This window comes from Pelodiscus sinensis, chromosome 23, assembly GCF_052426305.1.
Source record: "Pelodiscus sinensis isolate ZL-2025 chromosome 23, ASM5242630v1, whole genome shotgun sequence".
Lineage (NCBI taxonomy): Eukaryota > Metazoa > Chordata > Testudines > Trionychidae > Pelodiscus > Pelodiscus sinensis.
In genome coordinates this window covers 23,658,970-23,686,210 of record NC_143074.1, presented here as the reverse complement: position 1 = coordinate 23,686,210, position 27,241 = coordinate 23,658,970, and the positions used below count along the sequence as shown (strand labels likewise).

Sequence of the window (27,241 nt, the reverse complement as noted above, 5' to 3'; positions counted from 1 at the left end):
CCCGGCTCGCACTGGCTCCCCCGCTGCATGTCTGCCTCCCCTGCCCCTTGCGGAGAAAGTGCTGGGGGAAACCAGCTTTTAAGCTGGCTCCCCTCAGCACCAGCTCCTGCTCCCCCGCCTTGCTGCCTCTGATATAGAAGCAGAGGGTGGAGATGGGAGGGAAGCGAGTAGTCGAATAGTGACTCAACTAATTGCTTACATCCCTAAATATAATCTTTATTTACAGGATCCCATTCTTTTCTTTCCACAAGATCCTCGCCCCACAATGGCCAGGACTCACTAAACAACCAGTTAATTCAAGATTTTGTTTTATCCTCATTGTTCAGCTTGTGGCCTCTGCTCTGAAAACGAAGTTATTCATTTACACATGGCACTTTCCTACAGTGCTTGCCCCAACAGAATCTGGATGCTTCACAACCATTAACAAATATATCTTCAGAATGCCTTTCCTGAGGCCAGGTGGTGGTATCTCCATTTACTGAAGGGGAACCAAGGCAGGGATGAAGGGCAGAAGTCTTTGCTAATTTTGCTGCCTAATTTGAAGCATCTCAAATCCTGCCTTTTCAGAGCACATTATATAGCCCTTGATATGTTCCAAGGACAACTACCATTGAGTTGTATACATCAGACCCTACATCTTATGTCAGGCATCCAGAAAATGAGAACAGCAACCAGCTGTATAAAGCTATCAAAAAGACTGGAAGCTGTACATTACAGATGATTGAGGGAGAGACTACGTATTTCATTGAAAGAGAAAATAAAAAACGTAAAGAATAAGGGCGCCGACAGAGCAGAATCTATTTAAACAGAAGAACTTATTCACACAACACACAGTCAATCTATGGAACTCACTGCCAGAAGATGCTGTTCAGGCCAAAATTATAACTTATTTCAAACAAAGAACTGCATACATTTCTACAGAATAGGTCTGTCAGTGACTATGAGCCAAGATGGGCAAGGATGCATCCCCATTCTCTGGGTGTCCTTAAACCTCTGACAGTCAGATGCTGAGAATAGACAGCAAAGGAAGGCTCGCTTAATGCCTGCCCTGTTCTGTTCAGTCTCCAAAGCATCTGGCCTCATCAGAAGACAGGACAGAAGATGGACCATTGGTCTGACCCAATCTGGTCACTCTTACATTCTTCCAGTTTCTGCAACAAAGTTGGGAGGTATTGCTAATTCAGAAAAGGATCGGGATATCATACAGGAAGATCTGGATGACCTTGTAAATTGGAGTGATAGCAATAGGATGAAATTTAATAGTGAGAAGTGTAAGGTTATGCATTTAGGAATTAACAACAAGAATTTTAGTTATAAGCTGGGGACACATCAGTTGGAAGTAACAGAGGAGGATAAGGACCTCGGAGTCCTGGTTGATTATAGGATGACTATGAGCTGCCATTGTAACATGGCCGTGAAAAAGGCTAATATGGTCTTGGGATGAATTAGGCGAGGTATTTCCGGTAGGGATAAGGAGGTATTAGTGCCATTATACAAGGCATTGGTGAGACCCCATTTGGAATACTGTGTGCAGTTCTGGTCTCCCATGTTTAAGAAGGATGAATTCAAACTGGAACAGGTACAAAGAAGGGCCACTAGGATGATCCGAGGAATGGAAAACCTGTCTTATGAAAGGAGACTCAAGGAGCTTGGCTTGTTTACCTTAACCAAAAGAAGGCTGAGGGGGGACATGATTGCTCTCTTTAAATATATTAGAGGGATAATTACCAGGGAGGGAGAGGAATTATTTAAGCTTAATACCAATGTGGACACAAGAACAAATGGATATAAGCTGGCTAGTAGGAAGTTTAGACTTGAGATTAGACGAAGGTTTCTAACCATTAGAGGAGTGAGGTTCTGGAACGGCCTTCCAAGGGAAGTAGTGGGGGCAAAAGATCTATCTGGCTTCAAGATTAAACTAGATGGGTTTATGAAGGGGATGGTTTGATGAGATAACATGATCTTGGTAACTAACTGACCATTCATTATCAGTGGTAAATAGGTCAATGGAGGGATGACAGGAGTTACTATAGAGAACTTTCTGGGTGTCTGGCTGGTGAGTCTTGCCCACATGCTCAGGGTTTAGCTGATCGCCATATTTGGGGTCGGGAAGGAATTTTCCTCCAGGGTAGATTGGCAGAGGCCCTGGAGGTTTTTCGCCTTCCTCTGTAGCATGGGGCACAGATCACAGCTGGAGGATTCTCTGCATCTTGGGGTCTTCAAAGTATTTGAAGGCTTCAATATCTGAGATGTAGGTGAGAGGATTATTCTAGGAGGGGTGGGTGAGATTCTGTGGCCTGCACTGTGCAGGGGGTCAGACTAGATGATCACAATGGTCCCTTCTGACCTTAAAGTCTATGAGTCTATAAAGCAAGGCCAATGGCCAAGAAAGTCCCCAGGTCTGGCTCTTGTCCCTGCTGTATTTGAGGCCAACTGTTCTTGCTTCCCCTTGATTGGGTACAGGCAGAGAGAGCACTGAGAGTACAAGAGTGCGTCTGTTCTCAGCTCCTGTGCCCAGTGGCCCATAGCAGATGGGAGCAACAACTGCAGGGGAAGTGCTGCTCCGCCCTTATGGCCCTGGACTGAAGCCTGCCCAATACAGACAGACAGAATCTTTGCTACAACTTGGCTGCTAAACCTCTGCTGAGTATGAAAAAGCCTGGTTTGCACAGAGGCCTATAATTTGGCTAAATTCAAGAACTCTAAAGGGCAAATTGCTGACACAAAAGCAGCCTTCCCACTCCACCCCCCTCACCACCACCAAATTCAAAGACCCTGCTCCAAATCTTACATGTGCTACAGCTTCTCATGGAAACATTTGTACTTTTTAAAAAAATATAAAAGGGAATTTCTCCCCACTATTTTTGAATACAGCTTTGTCAAAGCATTTCAATAAACTTCAGACTTAGGAAGACACCAAGCGCAGAAAATTTCAACCTGAATTATTCAAGTTTGGCAAAATCATAAGCCACTGAAATCAGGCTCTTCACACGGGAAATATCAGCCAATTTTAATGATAAATGGCACTACCAGCTCCATTAAAACAAAAGAAAAAGTGACTTCATTTTAAATAGATAATTGACTATAAATGGAAATACTACTGGTTTCATTGCACTGCACAGTACAATGTGGAACTTGCATTCTGCTTCTTTTTAAAAGTTCCTCTAACTTTCTCTGTGGCCTCTTGGTGAGGCTATTAACCACAATCCAAGGCATTTCAGATGCATGGCAGAATTTAACGATAGGCCTTTGCAGAGCACAGAGGAAGCAAAAAAATTCTCTGCTAAGACGACACTAGCATGTCTGCGAATGGGTATCAGAAGATAGCTAATGAACACATACTGACACTGTTCACATTTGAAATAATAGCTACTGTCCTTCTAAGAGGGGATAGGAATGCATTCTGAAGCAAATCAGGAATTGACTGACATATGCATAAAGCACAATGGAAAGAGAGGTGTTTAGAAAGACTTTGTTCCAAACCAGTTTTAAAATTTAACTTGTCCAGTTACCTGGTTGCCTTTCAACATGAATTAAAACAGAAAAGATACTCTTCTACAGATGGTAATAGAACACTACTAAAAACACTATTCAGATTTAAAAAAAAACCACCAACACAAATTATGCCTGTGACACACCCAGCACCTTAGCAATTACTACATCAGCACTTTGCAGATATCTAACCAAAATACAATAAGCCATCAGTGAAACACCCATATGCTAATTCCAAAACTCTGAACTGAAATGATTATCCAGCTTCCCTATAAAAGTTCGCACTATGATCTGGCTGGAATGTGGAGGACAACGAAACATTTGAGGCAAATTGGGCTGCTCGTCTCAAATACCAACATGGATTAAACCCTTTTAAAATCGAAGTCATGGAACCCTTCTCTTTTGCTGTAGAACTCCATCTTTCAGATTAACGCATTATTATACTTAATCCACCTTCACATTTGGGGATGTGTGGGTGAAATGAACTGTGCCCTTTTATGATGCCCTGAGTGCATGCTGAAGAACTGGCTACTGGTGACCACACAGTCAGATCTTTCCAGCCTGTTCCCCGGGATCAGACATTAGCGCTGCTTAGAAATCATCTTGCTCTTTGTTAATAAAAACCCACTTTACCAAATCTAAAAGGTGCATGTCACCACTCCGAACGTCCTTCCCAGGGCTCAGGAGAAGGCCAAAACATCTGCAAAAACACCAAAAAAGTGATTATAATTCAGGGACATGCTGATACCACTGCCTACAAAATACCCATTTACGTACATCTCTGCCTGCGTATCGCACTGGGCCTTTGAACACTACACAAGAGCATGCAATTCCGTTCCCATAACTGCTCTATCACATGGCTCTCTGTCTGCTGTGGCCCTGGAAGTTATTTAAGAATCTGCACTGCAGGAACAGCCCAAACGTAGCTGTGACTAACAAGGTTAGCTGGTTGGCCAGGCCTCTCTCACTTCCTATTGCTCAGGATATTTGCATTAGGCACTTTCTATACCTGTCCACACAACCACCACATCCAAAATTGAAGTGCAAAGGTATTTTATGCCTTTATTTAGGCCTGCCAATGGGAGGGGGAGCAAAAGGGAGCAGTTACACCGGGCCCCCGCGATTCACGGTAGTGGCAGCATCTGGAGCACCGGGCCCTTTAAATTGCCACCAGAGCAGCAGGCAGCATGCTCCGGGCAGCTCTAAGGGCTATGGGGTGGGGGGGGTCGAGCACTCCAGGAGGCAGAGGGCCAGCTGCCCCCCAGTCCCACTCCATCTGTCTGAGGTCCTGTTCCTTCCAGGAGTGCAGAGATCCTCCCTCCCCCTTTGCCTAGGGGCCCAGCGTGGCTGTTGGCTCCCCTGCTTTTATTTCACAGTAATGTCAGGCTCAAGTAGCAGACATGGCTTTATTTTCCTGCTTGCATCACAACCTCAATTTGTTGCATTTCTTTTCAGACTGCAAATTCCATGGGGCAGAAGCTCTGGCCTCCTCAGTAGTATGAACAATGCAGAGTAGACTGTTAGTGCTTGGATAGAGAATAAATCTCCTTCCAGCCAACAGAAGGTCATGAGAATTCCTTATCCCCCTCCACTTTATATTCTCAACTACTACAGATTCGGGGTATGTGTAGTGCTGTGCACAAGGTGACCAGATCCTGCAGGAATGCTAAAAAAGGACCACCACGCGCGCTCAGATTTCACGATCTTTCCATCCGTGACCCGAATAGGCCAGTTATTTATGAAGGAATGCAAGGGAGATTACAGAATGATCTATATGATATGCAACAGATTCTAAAATTACATAGTTTCCAACCAAAATTTTTTCTGGTTCCCTTGAAATTGAAGTAGCATTTAACACTCCCTGCATACAATCAGGAAACATAAAATAGGATAAGTACTTTCCATGCAAATTATAAAAAAACTCATATCAACACAGGATGTTCACCAAGAGAGAGATTACGGATTTGCTGCCTTTGAATTAGGAACAACATAACTAAAAAGAACACAGTTAAAGAATTCAAAACACAGGTTTACCTCTCAATGGCAAGTTCTTTATTAGTTGTCTGTTGAACATAAATCACAATCTTCTTGTCAATTCCTTGGCGGAGTTTAAAACATTGTCTGTCTTTGTCTTTGGGAACTGCACTGTTATTTACCAGAGAAGGGAGAAAACGACAGATCGGCATTTATCTGTATCCTTTCAATAATCAGAATAGCATCAGACATTTGTTGATGTCAGCTCTTACACACAGGTACTCAGACCTTTCTTCCTCACTCACTACAGTCAGTAACAGAACAGAGCTGGCAACGTAATTCAGGAAATGGTATTCCCTTGGGCTTTGAAATTAACTAACATAACTCTTTGTATTATGTAGCTGGTTCTTGGATGCTTTCAACAGCACCACACAAGGGGTTTTAAAATACTGAGGTTTAAAGCAATTTCATTATGTATTCGAAACTGTGAATCATCCAGGTGCACAGTGTGACAGCAGGGGCTCACCTGCATTCATTTTTGCAGATACCGATACAAAATTATGTATCTGCGCAGGGTTCTAATTCTAAGTGCCCGGGCTGGGCTGATTACATTCTGCTTCTTCCATATTACTCCCAAGCATCTGAATTGGGTAAGATTTTCTCTTTCACTTCCTTTTCCTAAGAAAAGATTGCTTTGTGGTGTTAAAACAGCAGCTGCATTCCACCCCAGGGGAAGCTGCATTTCTGGAGCTGAAAAGATCCTTGCATACAGCCTGACCCTGAGGCCCTGAATTGGTATATCAGTTTGTTCCGTTTGAGCTGTGGTTTGGATGCTCCTGGATGGGAGATGCCATAACAAAGAGGAGGGGGGAAAGGGAATTTGTTTTTAAATAATATTTCCATGGGACATAAATCCAAAAAGAGAAACAGCGTTGGACTTCTGGTGAGCAGCCAACCTGCTTCACAGTTCCAGGAGCACATGACAGTCATGTTACTGTGAGATAAAGGCAACCCCAGAGTTATAAAATTCCATCCATTGCTGCATACAACAGCACAGAGCACTGTATATGGGCTAAACAGAAACAAAACACCAAAGAAGGCCTCTGAGGAATCAGGGTTATGCAGTGTTAGACACAGCCGCCCCCTTTAGAACTGCTACATTGTCTGTGGAGAGCAGAGTCTCAGGAACAGACACAGAATCCAGCAGCACTTGGACTAGAAGACAGAACAAAACTGGGTGTCTTTGAGAGACAGGACCCAGAGGACAAGCATTCAGGAACAGCCACAAGCTCCATTTAGAGGGTTATAATTAAATATCTGCAGCTGGTGGAGAAATTTAGCATCATCATCACAAGCAGAGGTTTGAATTTCAGTGAAATGGTTCATGCGACAAGGATGAGTTGTTGACATCTAAGCCTGTGACAATGAATTTGAATTCAGTCTCCTTCACCCCTGCTGCCCTGAAACAAAGGCTGGGTCCATGCCTGAGGAAATCCCAAAGAAGCAAACAGGAACAGAGGAGCTTGGCACGTCTATTTCTCGGAACAAGCCACAGGCTAAGAAGCAGTGGGCATATGCGGCAGCAATGAGGAGCTGTGGTCTGCCACCAGGAATGAATGCAAGCCTCCGGAGGTCCCAGGGAGCAGCATCCATACAGCTCTATGCTCCAGAGAAGCAATACAATCCACAGACACTGCTGGGCTCCTAGGATACATCCACAGAGCAATGAAACACCCACAGCTGCCCAAGTCAGCTGGCTCAGGCTGAGGGGGCTATAAAACTACTGTGGAGACATCTGGGCTCAAGCTGGAGCCCAAACTCTGGGACTCTCCCGCCTCACGGGGTCTCAAAGCCCAGGCACCAGCCCAGTCTACACAGCACTTCTCAGCCCCACCCCATGATCCCAAGTCAGCTGACCTGACACATCATGGCTGTGAAATGGATTATACAGCTCTATGCTCCAAGATATATGTACCCCGGGTCACAAGATAAAGGCAACAGTGGCAGCTATTGATCTTAGAGGCACAGAGTACAAGCTCAAGATTCCAACTTTGTAGTCGCTGTCTCTTGGTAGAGAAAGCCTCTTTCACATTGTATTGGCACTATGCTTCCCTAGGGGTTACTTCTGCTGGAAAAATTCTGACACGTATAAGCACAGCTTAATTTCCTGAACACGCTCATAGCAAAATCAAGGCAAGTGCTAGAAGCAGGAAATGAGCTTCCATATGTTTCTTGAGAGGCCAAAGCTTCCGCTCTACAGGAACAGACTAACTCCTTTTCACATATGAAGTCAACTGTGGCTTTTGAAAAATTATTCCATTTCAAAGAATGTTCACATTAAAATCCAAGGTCCTCATGAATAATAATCTGTACAGATTTCTATTCACTCTTGGGGGGGCTGATTTTTGACTCCACGTGGTGCTGCAGTGCTAGCTCTTCAGAGAGGAAGTCATGAAAGGGGCAGACGGTACCAGATGGGAATTGGGCAGGGAACACATTTCTGTGCTGCACTAGTAGGGTAGCTGAGGCAGGTGCTTGTGGTCTTCGTCATCAGGCTGCTGAAGCAATAACAACACTGTACTCGCCTAATTATTCACCACGTATCTTTGGGACAGGAAACAGATTTCAACATCATATGAAGAGTCATTTCCATCTTTGCTGGGCAGTTGCATGCTTTTAAAAGTTCTGTGTTCAGGGTTAGTGGATAAAAGTTTTGTGCACTAATAAAAATATTGAAAGCCTGCGACCAAGTGGAAGGGATACCTGGGTCTCAAAGAATAATCCTGGTAAATACTGCCCTCCTCATGTCTGGTCACTGAAGAATTTTGAGCATGTGGAAGCCCTTGTTTGCTGCAAGCCTTCTCTGACATATCTTGCCAAGTTTTAAGTCCAGCTACTTTTCTGATTTACCCAGACCCCAGGTTTCGTGTTAAGGTGGCCAGAGTGGGTTTAACACTTTAATAAAGCAAGCTGATGGGAGCTGACGTGTCATGTCCTTGCAATTTTTTAGAGGGGAGTTTATGCTAAGTGTGTGGTCAGACTTTCAGAAGATGTTTAATACCAGGTTGCTCCCACTGACTCTAATAGGATCTATGGCGTTGCGCACTCTGACCAGTAATATTTGATATTACAATTGAAATATTACATGTTTAGGCTCAACCATGCTGCTACGAAATGCAATGAGCTGCTTTGCCCACAGCGTTCTAAAGACAAATGGGAACACGCCTGGCAGATGACCTTAGACTCGATGCAATGAAAACCACAACAAACAACAACAAAAAACAGGAAGGTCCTGAGCAAGGTAAGAGAATCTAGAATTCATCACAGCTTTATTTTCCAAAAATGCTCTCACCTGGGACTGTCTTCAAAAGGAGGATTTAGGGGTAAGCCCGCACCCCTTTTGCAATCCTTCAGCCACCCCCACCCGATGGCAAGTAAAACTCAGGAAGCAATACCTGAAATAACCTTTCCCATCATCTTCCTTGATTTCCAGGGATACAGAGAATGTGAAAATATCGCTGTCCGGAGTCTGTGGGGCTGTAGTGGCAGAGAGCGGAGTCTGTTTGGCAGAACGGCGGAAGGCAGTGGCAAAACTGTACAGTATTCGGCTCACCTGCATTCAGACAGCATCAGAGACATTAGAAAAGGTTCAAGTAGGATGGCTACCTGTGTTTTCATTAATCAGTGCAATGAAAAAATACAGCGGCAAAATATGGAGATATATTCTGGTTCTACAAAAGATAAAATAGTAAAGGTGCTAGCTATCACCTCATGGCTGCAATTTCTATGCATTTACCATCTTCTGAGTTATGAAGAGACCACGTCTTCACAATATTCCACAGTACTTCCAGCATTTCACAATGTATTGAACTAATCAGACCCTGATTCTCTAACACACAAGGAATAATTTGTCTTTGAAGCTCTGAGAGGTGTCCAAAAATAGCACTGTGAAGCTAGATGTTTAATAATCTCAATGATTTCTGGATCAAAGGTGAGTATCTGATATGGCAAGGCTATTTTTTCCTGTGGTTCTGCCTCCGTATTTAACTAAGGGTGTGATGATGCTGCACTGATTTTGTCAAACTGGTGGTACCTTGTGAGCGTCCAATCATGCACATAAGCACCAACTTCCTCTCTAGCTGGGGGGGGGGGGGGGTGCTCGATCTGCCCTATCCCCATTCCGTTGCTTCCACCAAACCCCACCCTTGCTCCACCCCATTTCACCACTTCCGCCAGGGCCTTGCCCTGCCTCCTCCCCGGCACATCCCAATCCCACTTCTCCCGCTCTCTCGCAGAGCTTCCAAACAGCTACAAATCAGCTGATCATGGCACTCAGAAAATGCTGGGAGGGCAGAGGAGGAGTTGGTCAGTGGGGCCACCGGCGGTGGGAGCATGGCTAGTGGTGGGTACTCAGCAGGGCACCCACTAGGTGTGTGATGCTGGTGTAACACTGCATTCAAACCTTCTTGCACCAATATAAGCCTGGTTTACCTCAGTTCAGCCTGCTCTTGTTATGCAAACCATTAAGGCAAGCTAATTTGATGTAAGCCAGATTCAACCTGATCCAAAACACACACACACACACACACACACACACACACACACACACGGATAGCACCAGTTTAACCAAGACAACGCAATATCGCACCTTTTGTTAAACTGATGCAACTGGATGTGTAAACAAGGCCTGTCAGCTCCAACAACAGAACTAAAATTTGATCAGTTTATTTGCTACTGTTCAAGCCAGAGCAGACAGTCTCTCACTCTTCCAAAGTGGTGTTGGCAATGCAGAATTAAAAAGGAAAAAACAGGTTTCAGAACATCTTCCAGGAGCTCAACAAATCAGCAAGATCATTTTTATGTGGTTCCTTTTTCCTGGACACTGCAGTAAGCATGACCTAAAGTCTGCATCACTCGGATGGAAATTCTGAGGTAGCTTCAGATTCATTTTAATATTATTAAATGTTACTTTTAATTTAAACAAACCTATGCATTAGCCTTTGTTGTTTTCTTTTTCTATTAAATGCAGGTGGTTTTGCATTATTTCCATATTTTCAGGTTTTTTTACATTATGTAAGGTTTTATAATGATAGTGAGTCTCAACAGTCCAGCAGCTGCCAAGGGGGAGATGAAAGTAAGCAGCTGGGAAGGTGAGACACATCTGGGTTTGTGGGATGTAGCATGAGATATTTCTGCTAAGAGGAAGCAATTAATGCTGAGACAAACTATTCTCTTTGCTTTCACAGCTAACACCCCACTGGGCAATCCACTCTTCAGAGATACTGTTTCAGGCTGCCTAAAAACTCAAGCAAATGTACCGCCTCAGATTGAACTTGACACTGGTTTTTGAAGGTATATTTTGTAATCGTAAATGCTGAAAAAACTTTAAATGAAAGTTTAGATTCTGCAGCACAATTATTCAGCAAGGGGTGATTTACACAGCTGTAGAGTTATGGAAAACATCGATACATAGGTCCTTGGAAGGAGCCTTGAAAAGTCATCCAGTCTAGCCTTCTGCACTGATGCAGGACCACATAACACAGATGCTCTCTGACAGGTGTTGGTTTTTAAAAACTTCCAGTGACTGGGATTCCACAATCCCCTTTGGAAGCCTGTTCCAGAGCTTAACTATCTGTTTCATTAGAAGGCTTTTCTAATATCTAACCTAAAAGCCACCAGCAGCGGAACCAGCTTAGAGACAGAGTCTACCATGGCATCTATACCTCACAAGGAAAGAACACCTTAGTTACCCTTCACTTGAGAAAACAAAAGATATGGAGCACCCTGAGCTCTGTGAAGGGACCAAGCCAGAGAGTCTGGTCAGTCGTACTGGAAAACATACTTAGTAAGAAACACGTCTTTTAAAAAAGAGAGACATCTGTTAAATCAGGTGGTAGTCTGAGAAGTGTATTTCTACTTTTGTTGCTCGTCACCTTTTCTATCTTCACTCCCTAAAATGTGGTAACGCTTCAACATATGTCTTTTTGTTTAGTCAACTTGTTTTATTATAAAGCAATTCAGTGCCTTGATTAACAGAGCGTCTGATAAGCCCAGCTGGGATAATAAGTTGCTGGGTACCTTAATGGAAGCACGAGCCAATTGAGCAGACGTGGGCGCTGGAGTTCTCGGATTGTTACCTGCAAGATTCGGCAAGGTGGACAAGCTGGGGTTCCAGTGAAATATCACACAGCTTACAAGCAGCAGCTCTCACTTCTAACACAGTGACGTACAATTCTGGGATCCCCGGCAGGCTGACATTCCTTTGCTGCACATTCCTTTCCTTGTTGTCCTACTTTCATTTGTTCTCCATGTGCTCTGATCACTGCCCTCTTAACAGCCCAAAGCATATTTGAAGACTTATCAGGTGCCCCCATAAGTCTCCTCTCAAGACTAAATAGGCAGTTTTTTTAAAATCTTTCCTCGTAGGTGAGAAATCCTGACCTTTCAATCACTTTTGTTGCTCACCTCAGGACTTCCCAATTTGTTTGCTCAAAACTGCACTACTATTCCAGCTCAGGCCTCACTCATGCTGCCTAAAGCAGGACAATCGCCTTCTGCATCCTACATACAACTTTTCTCTTCACATGCACCATAACGACATTAGCCTTTTTTGCAGCTCCATTACGTTGTTGATACATTCAATTTGTGTTTCACTACAACTCCTCTGTAATCCCTATAACAGGGGATTCTGAGCAAGAGACATTTAATAAGACTTAAATGCAACACAAACCAATTGATATTGAAGAGTAAGTTTCATTTGTTGCTATTCGGACCAAATTCTGAACTGGGATGTTAGTGAGAGTTCTGAGTGCAGTCAGCGTACTTGGTCCAAAAGAGATTTCCAACGTGCTGGTAGGATATGCTCTTAACGCCAGTAAGGTCAAGAAAGGATTCAACTTACAGCTTCTTGGATTTCACATCGGAAGACATGAATCCTGAACAGCTCTGCATTATAGTGGCTTTCGGTGAAAGCGAAGCAGTCACTCTCCTGGGTCCCGTCATGCCCTCGCACACAGAAGAGGATTTTATAGATGGGATAATTTGCTATTTCTGTGTGTGTTTGAGGATCTAAGAGCCTGTTCCAAAAAAAAAAAAAAAAAGGGAAACTTAAGTTTTGGGCTTTACGAGGATAACTTTGGCCCACCATTTATTTGTGGGACTGAAGGATTCCACTGATATTGAGAGAAAGCACAATACACAGCCCCTACCTGCCCCAGACTGCCATTTCTCTCAAGGCCTTAACCATGTATGAAATACTGACCCATCCCCAACTCAGGTAAATACCCTCCTCCCATCCCCCAACAGTGTCAGTCAACATTAAATGGAATCCTATTAAATGTGTCAGGCATTTCCACCTGGCCTGAACCATGTTATCCAGAGGTGAGGGACAGTGAAGAAGAGCAGTGCTGGATCTGAATGCAAGTTATTCTTTTCACTTTTTTTCTTATGCCTAAAGAAAAAAGCGCAGGTACCTTAACAGCAAGACACTTAGGTCTATTAAATCCCCTGCAAAGTTCAGACTTTCCCATTCAGAAATAGGGATGTTAAAATGTCATTTTTGTGATCGTGTAACTGTTGTAATTTTCAGCAGTTACACATGGGGAGGGGCAGGCGGAAGCTGGCTTTTAAGCAGGCTCACCCCGAGCACTGGCTCCCGCCTGCCCCCCCCCCCACAGTTGCCTGTGGGCAACACAGGGTGAGGGGTAAGAGGAGAGAAAAGCATCCATGCCTCGGGGGAGGGGGCAGAGTGAGAGAGACACACACGTTAACATCCCGTCTTAGAAAGCTGACCTATCCTACAGCAGTTGACATATTTCAAGTCACACAATTCTCCCATTCCCACAATAGCCCAGGCCTGCCAGGCTGTGGCATTCTTTGGGGAAGAGGACTGCAGCCTGCTCCCTGCCCCAGACTTTGCACAACAGCTTCACAGCCCTGGTTCTGCATCCCCCAAGATCAGAAGTCAATAATTTATAAATGACACTTCCAAATTTTCCAGCAAGGAACTGCCTCAGCTGTGATTCCCAAGACAATTCCGATATTAAGGAAGCGTCTGTGCTGCCCCTTGTGCTTGAGAATAGGGATGTTAAAATGCAGTTATTTTACTAATCAAGTATCAACGGAATTTTTATTGACTACTCAATTAGTCAATAAGGGAAGGCAGCTGGCTCAGTCCCAGTTCACACTGGGACCAAACCCCATTGCAATTTAAAACACAGTAGGAAGCAAGAGGGCAGGGGGGCAGGCTGCCTGGCTCCTACTGTGTTTTAAATTGCAGAGCCGCAGTAGAGTTTGGTCCCAGCATGAGTTGGGACACAGCCAGGCTGCCTGCCCTGTCAGTAGCAGCCCCTGTCCGTAGGGGGTCCCAGAGGGCAGTTGGGACCCGACACCGAACAAGGGTTGCTGCCAGAGCAGCCTCCTCTCAGAAGTTCTTTGCCAACTGCTGTAAGGGCACTTGGCCTTCTCTTTAAAAATATCTCACAACCCCCCCCCTTCTGCCACACTGAAAAGAAACCCCACATTGTTCAGATCTCCTCATTGTGATTAGCGGTTTGCTCTCCTAGGACAGCTGGAACTGATCAGACTGAGGGCATCAGACTCCTGAGTACCCGTGAACGAGCGTCGTACCTCACGGTTCCTTCAGACACGTTAGGCACTGACAAGGTCACATCTAAGGAAATCTGGCACTGGCTTCGTAAGATAGACATCATTCTCAGGGCTTCCACTTCACTCCTGGGGGCATTCACCGAGGCACAGCCCAAGTAGGTCAGCTTGCTGAACACCACGCTGTCCTCATCCGCCAGTGGTGTAAAAGGGCTCAACTCCTCGCAATCTGCAACAAGGCACAAAGTGACCAATGAAGAAGTAAGCCAGATGGTCTGTTCGTAAGTGCTGGGAGATTGGCTTGCTTGCAGAGTCTGCAGGCATGGAGCCTCTCAGCTCCCACTGGCTACTGTTTGCAGTTCCCAGCCAATGGGAGGTGCTGGAAACAGTACAGGCTAAGGGACATGCTGGCTGCCACTTCCCACTGCTTCTGTTGGCCAGAAATGGTGAACCACAGACACTGGGAGCCTGCAGAGGCTCCAGGTAACAAAACGTCCCAACATGCCAGTGGCTTATGCTGATGAGCTGGGCCTGGAAGTTTGCAAACTGCTGACCTAGAGTTGGCTTATCAGTGGGTCACTGCGTTTTTAACCTTTTGTTCCTTTTACTTGTGGCGATCAGCTTATGAACAAACGAGCTTATGATCAAGCATATACGGTAACGTAAATCGCCGTTGGGTCAGATGAATCCCATTACTTCCTGTCTTATCTTCAGTTGTCATACAGAATGATCAATCACCATCCTCTTTCCAACAGCCCTGAATGTATTTAAGGACTGGTACCACTCTTCCATTCTCAAGACTAAGAATGCCCTTTTTAAAAAACCTTTCCTTAGAGGCCAGGCTGTCTAAACCTTTGATCAGCTGTGTTGCTCTCCTCTGGACACTCCCAAATGTGTCCATATCCTCCGTATCTTACATATGACACTCTTGCCAATACACACTAAAACAATATTAACCTTTTTTGCAATTGCATCACACTGCTGACTTCTATTCAATTTGTGATCTATTATAAACTTTCAGATTCTCTTCAGCAATACTGTAGCCCAGCATTTCTCCCTCATTTTGCAAGTGCACATTTTTCCTTTCTAAGTAAAGTACTTTGTGCTTATCTTTACTGAATTTCATCTTGTTGAATTCAGACCCATTTTTCAATTTGTCAAGGTTGTTTCAAATTCTTATTCTGTCCTCCAGAATGCTTGCTTCCCAGGTTGCTGTCACCTGTGACTTTTATAAGCATACTCCCCATTTCACTATCCCAGATATCAACGAAAATATTAATAATACCAGACACAGGACAGGGGTTCCCAAACGTTACCCGTAGTTTGAACAATGCTGTAGATGGTCTCACGGGTCACTTCCCTTCCCAGTGCCATCACTCTGGCAGTTACAACATTACTCGGACAGAAAGCTGGTTTCAGAAGAGTATTTTTAAATTTCTGTAATGCTATTTAGCAGCTAAAAATAAGAATGAGGGAGCTTGTGTTGGGAGAGGATTTTACCGGGGATCACTTGGAGAGCGAGCTCTTTGAGTGATATCAGAACTATTTATGAGAACATAAGGACGGCCATCCTGGGTCAGACCAGGCCCATCCAGCGCAGTGTCCTGTCGTCCGACAGTGACCAATGCCAGCTGCCCCAGAGGGAGGAACACATCAGGGAATCCTCAAGTGATCCCTCCCGCTCAGCCATTGACAGCCCCTGACAAACAGAGGCTAGGGACACCATTCCTACCCATCCTGGCTAATCAGCATTGATTGGCCTAACCTCCATGAATTTATCTAGCTCTTTATTGAACCCTGTTGAAGTTCTGGACTTCAAAACATCCTCTGGCAAGGACTGAATTCACACATTTTATAAGTCTAAACCTTATGAACAAATGCCCATGGGACAGGGCATCTTTACACTTTATCTTCTGTAGACAAAAAGATTAATCAGGCGACACTTCTTAACACGTATGTCGCTGTTTCAGGTGAGACCTTAAAAATTAAGATCCTGGCTAAATTTTTTAAAAGCACCCAAGTCACTTCAGCATTTTTGAAAATGTCACCTCATCTCCTCTGCCATCTCTTTTAGGACCCTCTCCATGCCAATTTTATAAGAGTAGAAGCTTTAACTCAGTATCTTTAGGCCAAGTTCCCTTTCTTGTCAGCCTGACAACTGTCTCCTGCCTTCTATCCCTGAAGCAGCTGCATTTCATTGGTAATATACATATGGAAGTGAAGTACTTTAGGATCCCTCCAGGTGAAAGTAGGGATGTAAAATCCCGGTTAATCAGTTAGCCTACCGTTAACATAACCGATTAACTTAACATTAGCATCCCCCAGTCCACAGGGCTCCCACCCCTGGCCCAGAGTGGGGCTGGGATTGTCGCTGGTTCCCAGCTCCAAACCCTCGCTGGAGTGGAGCTGCCCCTGCCCACAGCGGGCTCCCTGCAGGGCTGGACAGCCGCCTGCCCGCAGTAGGCAGAAAGCAGCTCCAGCCCCCATAGGTTACTGGTTAACTGGAACCAGTAAGCATCACCTGTTTCGGGTGATCTTATTGGTTTAACCATTTACCCTTTCACATCACTAGGTGAAAGCAGACGGAGCAATATTATGCATCCACCCTGTTCATCTGCATTACAGCACATTGTTTTGAGTAACTAACTTACTTCTGAAGTTGTACATTTAATATGCAAGTGATGCTATACTGCTACATGAGCAGATGATATGACAAGAGCGTCATACATTGTACATCATACATAGAGAACCCAGAACTTCTGATGGCCCCTATAAGGTAACTCCTCAGTTTTTCTGACCTCCCTGTGTTGGTTGCACTGGCAGGCTCATCTCAGGTTTCTGAAGTCCTGTCATCAACACAGGGTTAACAGTAGAAGAAGCAGAAGCCTCAAGAAGGATGGGATCGTCCCCTTCTCTATCAGTCCGACTTTCTTCCCCATGTTCCCGGTCACTGGACTGGTCTTCCATGGGTGGATCCATCAGCACATCTTCAAGTTCTTTCTGCAGCTGCTGCTCACTCCCATTCCCTACAATCTAAGAGTTATAAACACAATCAGGAAGGAAAAGAGACTTCTCCATAGAAGCAAAACTCGCATATGAAGAATTAAAAAATTACTAGCATAAATCCTGACTTCCCACCAGCTCCAACTGCAACCTCAACAGACAAAACTTAAATAAAAGCCAGGCACGCAGCAACCAGTCTCCCTAGATTTATGAGTGCTCTTCTTTAGAAACAAAGCCGGCCTTGTTTAATACTTCAGTTTATCTTACAAAGAGCTCAGAGCAGGAATTACTTGGACATGGGAAAAAGAGAGCGAGGTGAGTCTCCCAAACTAATCAGACAACATATAAAGTATATGCAAATCAAGTATTAACCGAACTCAGCACTACTATAGTTTTATGAAGTTCTTCAGCGCCTAATATTTGATAAATACACTGTGTGTTCATGGGGGGGGGGGGGAGACCTCTGTCTATTGATAAACCAACGAGATTACACAGGAAAAGGGCTACAGAGAGGCGAGTCAGAAATAAATTCATACCCACACCATCAAAAGCAGAAGCCATTTAAGCAAAGCATCAAATGCATATTTGTGTTGCTTGCTGACATGAACCCACTGAGGCCAGTGGCAAAGCTCACATCAACTTAAAGGGTGCAACATCAGATCCTTAACCAGTACGAAGATGGAATCAGCCTTTAGTACTCTGCAGTGACTAAAGCAGACTGAAAATCAAGCCTAGGAAGAGGAACACTGCTGACTCGGATGTCCATAGGGACACAGAGGAACTCCACAGAATGTGGAAAGCATTTTGCCGAGTGGCAGCCAATGAAATTTACTAATATTCTAACAACTTGTTGGCAAACGTACCTACTCCTATTGGCCTTGGGCCCCATTTCCTGGGATCTGATGTCCATTTCCATAGCCACCCATCTTTTAGAACAGTGTTTCTCAATCTTTTTTTTTAAATGAAGTACCCCCTTTAAAAAAAAAAGTACCCACAGTACTCAGTTTTCAGACACACAAAATTTTTTTCTACCATTGCAAAACATTTGTTTAAACAACAATCATACCCAGGCAGGGGGGTGATGAACTTCTTGGGTATAAAAAGTACAAAGATGATAAAGCACTGTAAAATTTAAAACAAAAATTCAGTTTTCTCCAAATTTCAGTCATAACGTACCCCTCCCCAGAATTCTCTCAAAATCACTGGTTGAGAAACACTGTTTTAGAAGATACTGATTTCAGACACTGCTCGTAAGTTTAAAAGTCTTGAACAGTTCAGTTACATCAGCTCCTTAACACCTTTTATTAGCCTTATTTGTTAGATTAAAAAAAAAATCTTACCCAGAAAAAAGAATCGGGAGTTAGTTCCTGTTTTCCTCCTCTATTTTTTGCTTGGAAACTAGACAGCAAAGAATGGAGAAAGACTCAGTGCATACGGAAGTCTGCCACCACTACCTTTACATAAGGAAGTATATAATTCTATCTGCACCATAACCCAGGTATTTTAGTGGAATATTAACTCATCCTGAAAGCATCTGAAGCAATGACTTAGGTCCTCAGATTTAAACAGTAACTAAGTCAACCTGCAGTCCAGGAAAGACTGTTAAAATGATATACTGAACCAGATACCAGGAGACCTTCTCAAATTATAATTAAAGCACTGAAATGAAATCTACTGGATTGACAATATCTTTTTACATGAAGGCTCACAAGCTTATGGGATACATGCCCTCTAAAGAAAGTTACAGTAAAATTCCCAGCAGGAGATATTCATCTTGCTATGAGCTGTAATTCTGACAACAGCTGCTACAGGCCTTTAGGGATCAATCCCCACCCCTAACCTATGCCCAAATCTCAAAAACTTAAATTCAATACGGGAAAAAACAGAGAAATCTCAAACATGTCTAGCAGTGTCCCTCCAAGATTTTCCATCCAGGAGCGGAGTGAGTTTTGTTTTGTGTACCAATACAGAGTGCTTTGTGCCGGAGTGCGAAGGTACTTGATTGTATCATTTCACGTGATCAACTCAACTACATGAGTTCTTATTTTTCCTCAAAGTAAAGAATTGTATGTTTGTAGATTACGCTTATCAAAGGAATTTATGTAAAGCTAAGCTCATGCGGGATGGGTTTAATGAATTTCTTGCTGTTTTAAATTAAAATAAATCAAGCAGACAAGAAAACAAAGGACAGTTATAAGGCCTGTTCTGACATTCCTTGAAGATAATGAGAATCTTTCCATTAACTTCACTGGACTTTGGATCTGGTTCTTAAAGTTATTTTAAATAAATTAACTAAAAAGAGTGATGTATTATGGTATTTACTTCATTATATGTCCTCTAACAAAGACATTCAGAGAAAAATATTCTCTCTATCTTCTTGTATATATAGAAACAAGAACTGATGAAGGTCCCTGTAGGGCAAGAACTTTCATGGTCCTCTTATTTAAAATAGATATTGAGTAACATTTCTATATATTATGCAACCTTGGTGGTTCTGAGCTACAGACAATTGCTGTCTGATCACTATCTCTGTGTTCTTAGCTGCAAAGCCTCCGGTTGGACAAGTCTGTATTTTGTGTTATGAATGCAATAAGCACAATCCCCTGGCATCTGTCCCTTCCCTTACTCCCTGCACCCTCAGGGTGCCTCTCCCTTCCCACACTGCCTCTGCCCTCTTTCTCCCTGGTACCCACCCCCTCACCACCATCTTTGCCCTCCATTCTTCTCATGCCCCTCTGTGACCTCACACATGACTTGCTCCATCCCCTCTCTTCCTCATGCTCACCCCTCCTTTCAACCCCTCTTCTCCCAGCACCCACTCTTCCACTCTCCTCTTCCTCCCTCTTGCCCCCACTGTCCCTCCCCTTTCTTCTCCCAGCATCACTCTGTCCCCTCCCTTCTCGCACCCGCATCAACGCCTTCCCTCTCCTTCCCCTCCTCCTGCCCTTGCTCCTCATGGTCTCCTCTTGGCCCGCTGGCATTTGTGTCTCTTCCACCCTGTTCCTTGGTGCCTTCCCCTTTCTTCTCCTTCCTTGACCTCCTCCTCCTCCTCTCCCCTCTGCACAAGCCCCTTCCCCTCCTCACCCCCAACTTCCCCTTAGTTCTCCTCCCCCTGCCCATTCCCTCTCCTTCTGCCTTCAAAGTGGCAAGCAGCTACCCAGTCTGCAGGGGTTGGAATTGGGGCCACGGTGCTATTTTCAGTACCAAAGTCCCATCCCGAAGCACCACACAGCCCCATCCCCAGTTGCTCCCAGGGTAGGGCCGCGTGCCAGGACTGGAACCAAGGCCGGCCACAATGCTATTTTAGTAATAAAAATAGCACTGCAGGCAGTCCTGGCTCCAGTCCCACCATGTGGTCCTTGGGAGCAGCTGGGGTAGAGCTGCATGGCAGCATCAGGGGCCAGGACCGTGGTACTAAAAATAGCACTGTGGCCCTGACTCCAGTCCCAATACACAGATTGCAGTGCAGCTGCTCCTGAGCTGGGGCCATGGTGCTATTTTTAGTACCGCGGCCCAGGCTCCCTCTCTCTAGCAGTTGCTCACGACCCGCCCTGGCTGCAGCTTCAGCCTCTGAGAAGGGCTGAAGCTAAGGACAGGGCCGCAGAGTGGCTGCCTAGCTGCTCCTGCGGTGGTGCAGTTGCCTGCCATGCAGCCTGCCCCGAGCAGCTGAGCAGCGTGTGAGCAGCTCTTGCGTATGCAAGAGTCAAATTCTTGGTGCGCGCCCATGCAGGCATGCACCTTAGAGGGAACCCTGATGTCTAACAACTTCCCCAGACTTCCCAAACCTTCACTCTTATCCCCATGACACGCACAAACCCCACAGAAATAAATATTACATCTATATCAGAAAACGCTGACGAGAAGCTTAGGGTTTAAACAGTTTCTTGACTTCCTAACCATCTGTCACACGTGAACAAAAACAAAAACAAAAAATCAGCTGCTCTTCCTCTTCTACATTATTTAAAGTGAACGTGGATCTGATCAAAGGCCTCACTTTGCCAACACTGCACTGAAGTTCTCTCTCTACGGCACAGGTGCAGCACATTTGGCGGTAAACCAAGCTTTCCACACAACTGCCAAGGCTGCGCCTTACTCCTGAAATGACTAGCCCTATCAGCTCATTCCACTCTTGAGCTCAATGCTGAGCCTGCCAAAGGAGCCTAATCAGTGCCAACCGTGGTGGTGGCGGCCTTGTTTGCGACCTAGTCATTGAACCAAGACACACACGTCACTGACTACCCTTCCAATGATAAAAGTTCCAATTGTTAGTGACCTGGACCACATCCAAACCAGTAACCTAGGAGGGGAAAGCACCAGCTACCATTTCCATAGCACAGTGGCTTGCATGCTTTTTTCCATTTGCAGACCCCTAACATTTCAACAGGAGCACGGACAATCTGTGATCTGCAGACCCACAATACAGATGTCAGGCTGAACACAGACTGAACAGAATTCAACAATATATATTACAGGTGCTCAGCATGGCATTTGAGACAGCATAATAAAAGGCAATAAATCGGTGGTGTCCAACACACTAGCCATTAGGGATGTAGACAACTAATTGACTAAGTCGACTAGTTGCTTCCCCCCACTCCCTTGCTGCCTCTGGCACCTCAGGCTCTCCCTTCCCCAACCCTCTGCCTCAAAATCCTGTCCCACAACTCCACATGCACCCTATCAGAAAGAGGCAGCGGGGGGGAGGGAGAAAAGAGGGGTGCTGGGGGGAGCCCATTTAAAAGCCGGTTCCCCCTAGTCCCAGCTCTGTGGGAGGGACAGGAGCGCAGCGGCGGCATTTCACCTCTGAAATGTACAAGAGTCCCCACTGGGGCTCTTGTACATTTCAAAGGCGGGACGCTGCGCGGCACTTCCACCTTTGAAATGTAGCAACAGCTGGGTGGGCTCTTGCTACATTTCAAAGTGGAAGCGCCCTTATCGACTAATCGAATAGTCAATGGAAATTCCATCAACTATTTGATTAGATGATTAATTTTAACATCCCCACTAGTCACATATGGCTATTGGGCTGGTTGAGTGTGGCTGGTTCACTCTAGAAGTAGCCACAATAGTGGCTACTGCTTCAGAATTGGTTGGACATCATGGCGCTTAACTGTGCTCTTCTATGGCAATGACAAAATTCCTAGGCTTTGCCCTATGCGTGAGGGTATTCAAATAGCTTTGATTGATCAGAAAAATGCCTCTTCTGGAATCTGAAAAATTTCACAGACCCCTTAGACCAGTGTGGGCCAGGTAGGCAACTCTCTGTGTCTTACGTGGGCCACATCCATACACTACCTGTATGGTCCAGTCAATGTCACATGGGTCGCAGCTATGCGCTAACTGGGTTGCAGGTGGCCTGAAGGCTGGATCCACTGCCTTAGATGTAGTCCGCGGAGCCCACAGGTTGAAAACCATTGCCTTAGCACAGGCCTGGGCAAAATACGGTGCACCAAGCCACGGGATCCAGCCTGCAGGGCTCCCCTACAGCCCCTCACACTGCTCAGAATGCGGCTGTGGGCGCTTTCTCTTTGTGTCCAGAGGGGAGGAGGAAGATTCAGATGCTGCTCCCACCCCCAGCACAATCCCATTGGACTGTTTCTGGACAGACACTAGCCAATGGGAGCTACCTGTTTGAACAACAGGCAGCCACAAACCACAACCCTCCTGCTCACTCACTCAAGCAAAAGACGGAGCAGGCAGAAACATTTAAAACACTGCAAGCCTTTAGCTCTGCAAACAGGCAGGCAGGCTGGTAAGTCTCCTGGCAAGACCCTGCCTCTGGCACCTCAGGCTCTCCCTTCCCCAACCCTCTGCCTCAAAATCCTGCCCCACTACTCCACATGCACCCATACCCCCTCCCAGATCTAGCACCCCAATATCCTGCCTGAGATCACAATCCCCTCCTACTGTAGGTCACATCCCAAAATTCTGCACCCCAGTGCCCTGCCCTAAGTCACAACAACCTCCTTTACCCAAACTCCCTCCCAGACTCCAGTCTCCCTCCTGCACCCCAAACTTTTACCCCAAAGCTCAATTCTGCACCCAACCTCCATCCCAGACTCCGCACCCCCTCCATTAATATAATGGAAGAGTTTGGCCAACAACCACTTTCCAAAATCTTGGGAGTGGCCCCTCCATCAAAAATTATTGCCAACCCCTGCCTTAGCAGATGGTACACGAGGAGTGAAACCAATCAGCAATAAAAGCAGCAAAGAACATATGAAACTGAAAGCAGGAAGAATCTAATGAGTATTATTATTGCAGCGTACAGGACAGCACAAAAATCCCCAAAAGCATCCACAGTTGGGTTGCCAATACTGTGAAAACACTCACAGGGTATGTCTACACTACCACCCTAGTTCGAACTAGGGTGGTGGTGTAGGCAATTGGAGTTGCAAATGAAGCCCGGGATTTGAATTTCCTGGGCTTCATTTGCATAAAGCCGGGCGCCGCCATTTTTAAATGTCCGCTAGTGCGGACTCCGTGCCGCGTGTAGGCGCGCGGCACGGAGTCCGCACTAGCGGACATTTAAAAATGGCGGCGCCCGGCTTTATGCAAATGAAGCCCGGGAAATTCAAATCCCGGGCTTCATTTGCAACTCCGGTTGCCTACATTACCACCCTAGATCGAACTAGGGTGGTAGTGTAGACATACCCACAGAGAAGAGATTTTCAGTACAGTTTCAAGGTTTCCTACATTTTATCCTGGCTCATTTGCCTGCAGCAGAGGAAAGAAACCACCTTACGGACATACATGGCCTTAGACGCCTCAGTAACTGGCAGTTGGCTACAAATGGTCACACAAGGCAAACAAAAGCCAAGTAGATACCAGTGCTTCTTGTTCCAGACGATGATAAAAAAATGGAACAAGAAATGTCAGTACACTTGAAAGCTGACACAGGGTGGGACTCTTACAGCTGCTTTCAAAAGTCCCAACATGGTAAATGCAACAAATGCTGTCCAGGGCCAAGATTTAAAAAGAGAGAGACCGACTGAAAGGTGAATTAGATTCCAAGGATAGGAAGACAGGCATTCAATGGTGCTACTGTTGAACCATGTTCTAGGAACAGTGGGGGTCATTTAAGATGCATCAGTTCTGCAGATCTGTTGGGAACACACTGTGACCCGTAAGAGGCAATGTCCAAACCCCAACAGAGGCAAAGAGATCAAGGATTTGGTAAGGATGTTTGTCTTTCTGTTCAGAACAGCTCTGTCTCAAATCAACAAAAACTGGAGCCCAAAATGACGGCCAAACGATTAACTATAAGATGTCACAATACCACAACACCCATGCAGGGGGGCTAACATTACTTCCATCCCAAAACAGATCGGGGGCAATTTTATCTACTCCTCCACCCTCAGGTGTGCACACACAGCACTAGTCTTCTCTGCTCTCTGATGGCTCAACGTATGGATATCCATTCTACAGCGTGTTCTGGGAATTGTCAATTCAGTTCATTTCAACTGCCAGCTTGCACAAGCCAAGTGGTAAGGGGAAAAGTGTTGCCACATATCAGCTGTTTCTGCTGTCATTTATGGCATGCGCTCATTGAAACCACCCCTTTAAATGGTGTGAACCATGTACCTCAGCATATATAAAACGCAAAAAAAGTTAAGTGTTATAAACAGCTAGCGAACGACAGAGGCCATGACTAGATTTCCAGGAGCAGATGTATAGAATCCAACAAGATATACTTTTTTTTCTCCAAAGAAACAGAAATGGCTCTCAGCTCATACGGAAGTTTATAACAAAGCAACACAACATCTGGCTCAGCCTGAATCTTATGCAGTTCACTAAGCCAAGTGAGCAACCACTTAAAACTCAGCAGGATGCCTGGTGAGGAAGTATGGGAAATAAGGTCCACATGCTACACTTCTAGAATTAGAGATAGTTAACAATGATCTTAAACTTTGCCCCAATCAGACTTTTTTTTGGGGGGGAGGAGGGGGAGAAGTCCCATTGCCTCCTTTGGTGGCAACATAATTGCAGATGGGCTTACAGCAGATACAAATACATGAGACTGGCGTCATGCATCCTGAAACAGATCTTCTCTCAGGAATTATTTTTCCCATTTCTGCCTCTGACACGCACACAATCAGTGGCAGTCCCTACTTGGGATCTTTTTGAAGCCAATTTCCCATGTATCTAGGTAAGATATACATAAAGTGACAATCAGTGTTAGCTGCCTCTTCCTGAACCTAGCTTTTCAGTTCCTCAGATAAAGAGCCAACTAATACAGCTGAATTGGTTCCTGGAAAGCAAAAGTCCGTTTTATGGAAGTAGAGGACCGGCCTCTTCCTCCTCAAGACACTGGGGTTATCATTCCAGTTTTCATTTCTGCCTAGTCCACTGATAGCAAGTAATTGATTTCCATTCACAAAGCAGCAACATTTCCAGTATTAGCCGTTTCTTGCCTCCTTCCACTAAAGAGTCAAAGTTAATACGAGAAATTCCTGCAGGAATGACTTTGAACTGAGCATCAACTTGCATTAACTAAGGTATAATGTTTCCATTAATCATTCAGATTGCAGTTACAAAGGAACAGCAAGCTCTCTCAAGAGACAGAACACAAAAGGAAAAGCTCAAGATGATTCACTTTGTTTGATGATTGTGCCCAGCCTTTGCACGGAATTTATGCTGAACTTTACTCTTGAAGCACAACACAACCATTGTGTTGAGTTCCAGATCAGGAAATAGCATAGTTTTGTTTGATAATTACTTACCATGGAATTTAAAAAAAAATCACAAACAAAAAAACCAGCTACATGGTAGTGCCAAAGCTCCTGATTCTGAAGTGGGAAATATGGAACTAACAAAAGATTCTGGAAGAATTTCACTATTTGGACTCCACTTTGGAAGTAAATGTGTCTGAAAAGCAAAGTTGGGCCACAACAGGGCTGGCTGAAGAAGATTACTATTATTATTCCATTATATATTTCCAAACTTTGCGAGGTGCTGTATTTGCCTTGCAGGTCACTTCATTTCTTTTTATGTTACAAGCCCAAATGTTACTGCACTAAATACATATGTGCATCCTGAAAATCCAAAAGCATCAATGGGAAGTGCCCACAGCTGGATAATCTTATAACTGTCAGGAATCCAAGCATTTTAATCTTGAAGTGATGCTTGCTTCAGAGTGAGCCATTTCACAACTTCAAATATTACGTGGCACTAAGAGAGCGAAATGGATTTTAGGGATGTGAAAGGTTAAGCAGTTAACCAATAATTATCGCCTTAGAGGTGATGTTTACCGGTTAACCGGTAGAGACTAGCTGGGCACCCGCGCCGAGACAGGAAGGCCACTCCAATGCGGCCTCAGGAGGTTAACCAGATAAATATTGTCTCTTTTACCAATTAACCAATTAAATGGGATTTTACATCCCTAAGTCTGATAGTCTTCTCTCTTCTGCAGTCTCAGATAACTCTCAATAGTTTACTATATTTAAAAATGCAGAGCCACAGCAGTCCCAGGGCTGGAACAAGCTGGGACTGCTTAGTCCCAGCTCGCACCGTCTCTGAGAAATAACACCACTGCGGCTCTGCAGTTTAAATATAGTAAGAGACGGGCTGCCTGCACACTCAGCTCCTACTACATTTAAACTGCAGAGCTGCAGCGGCGGTAGCAAGCACCTCCCTTTATCAACTAACTGAGTAGTCAATGGAAATTCCATCGACTATGTGATTAGCTAATTATCCTCTACTTAACACCTCTATTTTATATACGGCACTGGGGGGGGGGGGGGCTGTCTAACGCATGCCATGGCCACACTAAGTTTATGCACTCTTCTGGTTGTGCTTTAAACTTTTAAGTGTAAACAAAGCCTCACTCCCTTTGAAATTTAGATTAGACATTCTGTGCATAACAGATCTAATTGACCTGAGATCTCAAGGTCTCTTATGCAGGTGAGATAATTTTTCCTTCAACTCCCCCATACAGAATATTCTAACTCTGCTCAGCCCTGAAAAAAATCCACTTTATATTGCAATACTGATGCAAGAGAGTTCAGAGTGACCCTCCTGTTTCTGTCACTATGTTTTAAGGTAGGGAGATTAGATAGCAGGTAAGAGAATAGTCAACTAACCACATGAATTCTTATCGGTTACATGACTATTCTATAGTCCCTGGGGGCGGGGCCTGGTAACCAGAGCACTCTTGTCCCACTTCCAGGTA

General features: G+C 44.9%; 1 protein-coding gene across 5 annotated transcripts in view; it reads right to left on the bottom strand.

Moving 5' to 3' along the window:
- Positions 1 to 27,241, bottom strand: part of RABGAP1 (RAB GTPase activating protein 1) — a 121,613-nt gene that overhangs the window by 83,440 nt on the left and 10,932 nt on the right. For 4 of the 5 annotated variants that reach the window (XM_075905614.2, XM_075905616.2, XM_006121941.5 and 1 more), the window contains 6 exons: positions 16,869 to 17,103; positions 14,095 to 14,299; positions 12,368 to 12,542; positions 8,922 to 9,079; positions 5,527 to 5,637; positions 4,126 to 4,192 (listed from right to left, as the gene is read on the bottom strand). In XM_075905614.2, the coding sequence (XP_075761729.2) occupies positions 4,126 to 4,192; positions 5,527 to 5,637; positions 8,922 to 9,079; positions 12,368 to 12,542; positions 14,095 to 14,299; positions 16,869 to 17,103 (951 nt within the window). Of the gene's footprint in view, positions 1 to 4,125; positions 4,193 to 5,526; positions 5,638 to 8,921; positions 9,080 to 12,367; positions 12,543 to 14,094; positions 14,300 to 16,868; positions 17,104 to 18,413; positions 18,472 to 27,241 lie in introns of all 5 variants that reach the window. The other variant, XM_006121942.5, reaches the window with a different exon arrangement.